Source organism: Rhagoletis zephyria, unplaced genomic scaffold (assembly GCF_001687245.7).
Source record: "Rhagoletis zephyria isolate East Lansing unplaced genomic scaffold, Rhagoletis_zephyria_1.1 Rzeph_scaffold_04227, whole genome shotgun sequence".
Classification (NCBI taxonomy): domain Eukaryota; kingdom Metazoa; phylum Arthropoda; class Insecta; order Diptera; family Tephritidae; genus Rhagoletis; species Rhagoletis zephyria.
The window spans coordinates 43291-50369 of NW_016161310.1; the positions used below are offsets into that span (position 1 = coordinate 43291).

General features: G+C 34.3%; 1 protein-coding gene across 1 annotated transcript; it reads left to right on the plus strand.

Annotated features, from left to right (window-relative positions):
- The first annotated feature begins 612 nt into the window (after positions 1 to 612).
- Pex12 (peroxisomal biogenesis factor 12) lies at positions 613 to 1881 on the plus strand. Its single transcript, XM_017625767.1, has one exon. It carries the CDS (start codon positions 680 to 682, stop codon positions 1553 to 1555), a length of 876 nt encoding a protein of 291 aa, XP_017481256.1. The 5' UTR covers positions 613 to 679; the 3' UTR covers positions 1556 to 1881.
- Positions 1882 to 7079: the final 5198 nt, after the last annotated feature.

Below are 7079 nucleotides of genomic sequence, written 5' to 3' on the forward strand. Positions count from 1 at the left end.
TCGTAAATGAGCCACTCGATTTATAACATTTCTATAAACAATTTAATTAAATACTTTTTATACATAGATATGCTGCAACAATGCACTTACTTTCCCAAATTCCATCCTGTTTATCGGCATAATTTTTCAAATATGCCTGCTACTTCATTACTAATTACTAAATTTTCCAACTGCGCCTTCTTTGTTGGCTCGACATATCCTAAAAAGACAAATTTACATTAAACAATAGAAATCGCAAAAATTAGCAAATAAAATACTCGCTTTGTTTTGTTTTGTTGTCAAATTTCTGAGAAATGTGAATTCACCACGATGCGATACAGAAAGAACAAGGACCAGGGATGTAATTTTAAGTAAATCTATTATTCAGTGGCAAGGCGCAGAGCGTTCGGGGCAGCAATATTAATTTGTATTAAATATAACATTAAACGGTGGTTCTAATACATTTTTTGATATTATTAACCAGAGTACATACATTATATGGTATTTCTTTCAAAATTAATGTACTATATGAACTTTTTTTCAAATATTTCTTAAGTTTCTTTCATCAGTGCTGAAAAGCAACCATGCATGTAAGAAATTGTGTGCTACCTAAAATTTCACCTCTGGAAACTTTATCCCATAAAGGACTTCACCACAGTTTTTTTACTGGATGTACTGAGGTTCTAATTTCCTTCTAATTATGTCGGAAAATGCGAATTTACGGCAAAATTTGCAAAATGTGCCATCGATTTTCGAAATAAGAGCGGCTGAAACATTGGACACACTTATCTACCCAGCACTGAGTAAAATAATTAACTACCTTTATTTTCGATTGGACTTCAAACTTTTCGGTGCATACAGACTAAGTGAAGAAGTTTCTTCTGTTTTAACCTTGGCCCTACAGTACTTATATTTGCGAAATCGGGGCTCGTCATTTGGAGAGAGTTTCTACGGTTTACAACGCATATCTTTAGAATCGGATAAACTTATCACGCATCGACAGCAAGTGATATCTGCCGGTATTGTCACATTTTTGCCTTACTTGGAACGAAAGCTTAAAGCACGCAGTGCACAGCATGATACATTTATTTGGCAGCGACAGCTACTGAAAATTTTAAATATATATCATGCGTCCAAAGCAGTACATACATTCCTGTATCTTATAAAATACGCTTCCAGCCACTCGTCAATTTTCCGAGCACTAAGTTTGACCTTGCGATACCCTATTGAACCGCCGAATGATAGGACAACTTACATCTTTCTTAAAATTCTGGAGGTGTTAGCATTTTTTCTGCAATTCATTCATTGGTGGTATTCTAACGATCATCGTCATCAAATGGGTGGATCATTAAAAAATCCAAACCCTCTCAAGAGTTCTATCGATAAGAGGGAAAAATACCGCAAAGGCGATTGTCCCGTATGTCTTACGAAAATAACAACTCCAACTGCATGTAGCGTTTCGGGATATGTATACTGTTGGAAATGTATAATTTCACATTTGAAAAGCCGTATGACCTGTCCAGTTACTGGTTATCAAATCACCCCTGAAGATTTAATAACAATATACGAAACATAAATATTACTCACAAATCGGATTTCTTCAGGAGACACGAAACACAATGCCGGCGCCCGGCGAACTCACCACAGCGAAATTCGCACTGTCAAAATTAGAACACTTGCAAGCATATATGTACATTCGTGGTCAGCTGATTAAGTCAAGTGGCATTTTGACTAGTTTTGGCTATTTTTCTAATGTTTATTTAATGGTTATATTTTTACCTGGCTTTTATTAGCTTGGGGTTAAGGCATCCAATCCCGGACCATTTTGTGAATCCCGGGCTTTCGGGATCTTAGATTGGTTATCCCGGGATCCCGGAATATTTCGGGATATTATTACCATTATTTATAATATGCTAACAAACTAGTTTTGTAGTCTTCCTTTAATGCGAATAAAATAAAAATAAATTTGTGGTTTTAAGCAAAGAAATATAAACATCTTTTTTTATATCAGTTTAAAAAGCTGATTACAAACTTAATAAACTAAAAACTATGGAGTTGAAATTCATTCATATTGCAGTCGCAGTTGTTTTTACGAAAAGTAAAAAATAAGAGTGTATACATATGTCTAGTAATATTACCCTACAAGACAGCTGAGTATCATATGAGTACTCATATTATCATTATCCCTAATCACAAAAGTGCTTATCAAAGTCCTCATTTTCGTTCAGGCCATGGGAAAAAATTGAGTACTTTCCCCTCAATGTTGTCATCAGAAAGTCCTCAGTACTAATAGTCAAACTACTCATTTATGCCGTACTACAAAAACAAAAGTGTAAATGTGTGAGAATTTTTGCCTAAAGTGCTCAGCAATGTCTTGTAGGGTTAGTATGCCACAACATATGTATATACAGTGGTGGAAGAAATAATAGAAACTTTTTACTTTGGCCAGTTTTGGCTATATTACTTTGTTTATTCGATGTTTAATGTTTTTGTATAAAAGTCTAGCGCAATATATAACACACACTATATAAGTCCATATTTCAAAGATTGTACAAAAATTCAACAAATTTTAACAAAATCCCCCAAAAATTTCAAACTTTTTAATCAGATTTTTTTTGAAAAATTTTGGGTATGAAGTTTCATAGCCCATTATTTTTAGCGCATTGATTTTTAACCTTTTTTTTTTTGCTGACGCTGCCAAGCATTTCCTTCCATATAAAAAGAAATTTTGAGCATGGTCGAGCATACTTTATATGGAAGAAAATGCACAACACCGCCAGCCAAATAAATTATTAAAAATCAACCAGTTTTACCTACTAAAATTTAATGGGCTATAATACTGCATACCCAATTTTTCAAAAAAATCTGATTGAAAAGTTGGAAATTTTTGGGGGATTTTGATAAAATGTGTTAAGTTTTTATAATTTTTGTACAAACTTTGAAATGTGGATTTATATGGTGTGTGTTATATATTGCGCTAGGCTTTTATACAAAAATATTAAACATCGAATAAACAAAGTAATATAGCCAAAACTGGTCAAAGTAAAAAGTTTCTATTATTTCTTCCACCACTCAATATCGATGGCTGAGTGGAAGATCGACCTATCTCGGCAGCCAGTTCGAAAACTCCCTATCTCAGAAAACTTTTCAAGAACGCCCTACTTCAGAATTTGATTCAAAAACGCCCTATTTCAGAATTTTATTGAAGAACACCCTATTGTTGTTGTTGTAGCAGCATACAAATTCCCCAAAGACTTTTTGGGGAGTGTTGCTGGAGTGACAGTCCTTGGCCAGATATAAATCTGGGTCGTTCCGGTTACGTAGACCCGACTGTCGTGGGAACGGTTGTTGTTGTAGCAGCATACAAATTCCCCAAAGACTTTTTGGGGAGTGTTGCTGGAGTGACAGTCCTTGGCCAGATATAAATCTGGGTCGTTCCGGTTACGTAGACCCGACTGTCGTGGGAAGGGTTGTTGTTGTAGCAGCATACAAATTCCCCAAAGACTTTTTGGGGAGTGTTGCTGGAGTGACAGTCCTTGGCCAGATATAAATCTGGGTCGTTCCGGTTACGTAGACCCGACTGTCGTGGGAACGGTTGTTGTTGTAGCAGCATACAAATTCCCCAAAGACTTTTCTTAAGAATATGAAGAACACCCTATCTCAGGATTCGGTTCAAAAACGCCCTATCTCAACAAGAATACATTGAAAATAAGCTGAGATAGGGCGTTTTTGAATCGGCAGCTGGAATAGGGCGTTCTTCAACCAAATTCTGAGATAGGGCGTTCTTGAAAAGTTTTCTGAGCTAGAGCGTTGTTGAAAAATTTTCAGGGATAGGGCGTTTTCGAACTGGCTGCCGAGATAGGTCGATCTTCCACTCAGCCATCGATATACTCATGTACATACAAGTCAGGCGGATTTCGTAAAAACAAAAAATGATTTCATGTCTCCGATTCGCTTCAAATTTTGTATGGGTTCTATACATGGAATAAGCTAACACGTACTCGAGGAATTTCTTTTTTCTTATTTTTTCGGAGATATGATCTGTCAAAGTNCTAGAGCGTTGTTGAAAAATTTTCAGGGATAGGGCGTTTTCGAACTGGCTGCCGAGATAGGTCGATCTTCCACTCAGCCATCGATATACTCATGTACATACAAGTCAGGCGGATTTCGTAAAAACAAAAAATGATTTCATGTCTCCGATTCGCTTCAAATTTTGTATGGGTTCTATACATGGAATAAGCTAACACGTACTCGAGGAATTTCTTTTTTCTTATTTTTTCGGAGATATGATCTGTCAAAGTTCGAGTTTTTTCGTGATTCTGATCATTCATGCACTTCTTCAAATCGGTATATCTCGGGCTCTACTCATCGTAGCGACTTCGTCTTAACGTTTTGAAATTAAAGGAAAAGGCTTTTTATATGATGGTTATAATTGTCCTAAAGGTAACTTAGCTATTAACAGTGGAACTTTTTACAATTGATTTGTATAGTAAAGACCAGTTAATTTTGGATTTAAAATTACACCATCGTAGTTCTTGTTTAATTCTCTTTAAAAAACATATTTCAAAAATATGGGAGTTTTTCAAGAACTATTTTTTACTACAAGAACTATTCAACAATGAAGTCTCTACGATGAACAGAACCCGAGATATAACAATTTGAAGAAGTACATAATTATTTAGTCCGAATCATGAAAAAGTCCAAAATTTTACAGATCATATATCCGAAGAAAAAAGGAAAAATGTGAAGCCAATCGGAATTGTGACACCAAATTTGGTGTCCGATATGAAAAAGAATGTCTCATATATGTGTATATTATAACACAGAATAATAGTAGTGTTAGAATTGTAATATATTATTTGATTATTTGTAGGGTTACATTTTATAATTCTATATGCCATTACAGTGTGTAAATGTCGTTTTTTCTAATTTGGTCGTAAATTAAATTATATCCCGGGATCCCGAGGGCTTGATTCCGGTATTTCGGGACTCAAAAAAGGGCTCGGGACAACCGGGATTCGAGATCCCGAACCCCGGTACTAGATGCCTTACTTGGGATGTAACTATGTAATATTAGGACTGTATTCGTACGCCCACCTATCTAAAGTTTTAGAAAACTTTTACTGGTTTCGGGTTCTTGTACCCAAAAAACTTGCAAAGTAGGGGAAATTGAGAGAGCAAAATGTGAAAGAGAGCTGCAAATTTCTGCTGGAAAAATTTTTCCCAGCTAAAACTTGCAAGTAAGAAAATATGGACTTTTTGAGTTATTTATTGCAAATTTTATTATTAATGCTAGTATACAACGAAAAAATGAGTAAATTTAATATGCACAACGTTTGCTGTTTATTTTTCGCTAATTTGCTATTAATCTCCAGATTGCTTACTTTAGTGTGTGCTGACTATGGTTGCCGTATGACATTTTTCGTTTGTACCATAATTTACCTTTAAATATACCAAAATAGATTTAAATGCAGCATGCTGAAATGTTGTTTTGCTGAAGTTTTCGGTTTTGGTAGGTTGATTGCTGAAATGAAAATTTTATAATTTTAAAGCTACATCTGTAGCTATATCTATTACATTGTTTTTTGGATCAATGATGGGTGTTTGGAGGAGATACTCTTGTTTTTGAATGCGTCACCATGTGATATCACAAATAATTATGAGAAAAATAACTTATTCATTCCGATATAATTAATTTGTATTTTAAAAAGTTTTTTCTTATCGAAAACTATTCAGTTGTATCAAATGCCAAATCGGGGGAAAATGTACCAAACAGAAAATAAATTGAGAAATTAATCACCAGTGGCAACTGTGCAAGTGATCAGCTGTTTCGAAGGTTGCAAGTTTTTGCAAATTTTGCGTTCTCGTACTTCTGTTGATATTTCGTCTCTTTGAGAGCGAATGCTGCTAAATTCTCAGAACTTTTGCTGCTGGAGAATTTTGTCCTCTCAATACGAGTACACACCTATACACGAATATTTTGTCGTTGAAAAGCATACCGATAAAATTGTTTCAAGTTTTTATTGAGAAAAATTAGGCCAAATTCATCGGTAAGCAAACTATTATAATAAAAAATAACTAATAAATAAAAATTTATCACATATAGATGTGCTTTTTATTATTGTTCCTTTTGATTATTACACTGTGCAAGTTGAAAACATTGGCAAAGGTTTTGAAAGTTGATCTCACTTAATTGGGCCATTCTAAATTTTGTAAGATTGGCTCCAGTTTTCGATTAAATTTTAACTTGTTTGTAAATAAATCAGTTTTAGTGTTGTTTCAATAAAATGTTTAACATGACTATTTTATTAAAAAATAGTCACGTGAAAAAGTTTGGTAATATGACTTTAACGGACTTTGTTGGAGTTATTTATAAAAAAAACTTTAAATTTAAGGAAATTTTCAAGTATCCTTACGTCGAAAACTAGAGCCAAAGCTGAATTTTTAGACGTGGAAAGCATAATGTCAAAATGATGTGTTTGTTGTAATTCATACTGTAATTGTGCGTATAATTTGTAATTTTTTACAGGGTATACCCCTTATTAAATTTGCCTTGCACGAGGCCGTTATTGCCAAATAAGCAGTCCAGCATCCTATGGTACTGCTCCGTAGTAGCTCCTGCTCTTATTTTTCATATTGTATTCACAAACAACAATCCCGACACAATAATACGCGCAACAATAACAAGTTTCTTTAAAATATTGAGTGTCAAACGTCAATATTGCCATATTTATTTATTCATTTATTTTATTTATATATTTGTTACAATCTTACGACCTAATAATACAACTATGATATTCGTACATATGTATATGAATTTTAATGTTCTTATTGCAAATTGTGTATACAATAACTATATATATTATATTACAAATGTCTATATTAGGCCGCTTGAATAAAAATATGCAATTGCCTCCTCCAAAAGTTCCGACCTTCCACTTCAATTTATTTGAATAATCGAGTACAAGGTCGGAAATTCCCAGAAAACGCAATTGCAGCTCCCAATCATACGGCAGAGCAGGCAAATTAGGCAAGTAGTCTGACGAAAAACAACTTCCAGGCCATATTGTTAGGGCAGTTGGAAAGGACGAGTTTCCAAT

Bases quoted from the DNA above. Each gene is read 5' to 3' on its own strand.
- Pex12 (XM_017625767.1), top strand. From the start codon at position 680: ATGTCGGAAAATGCGAATTTACGGCAAAATTTGCAAAATGTGCCATCG.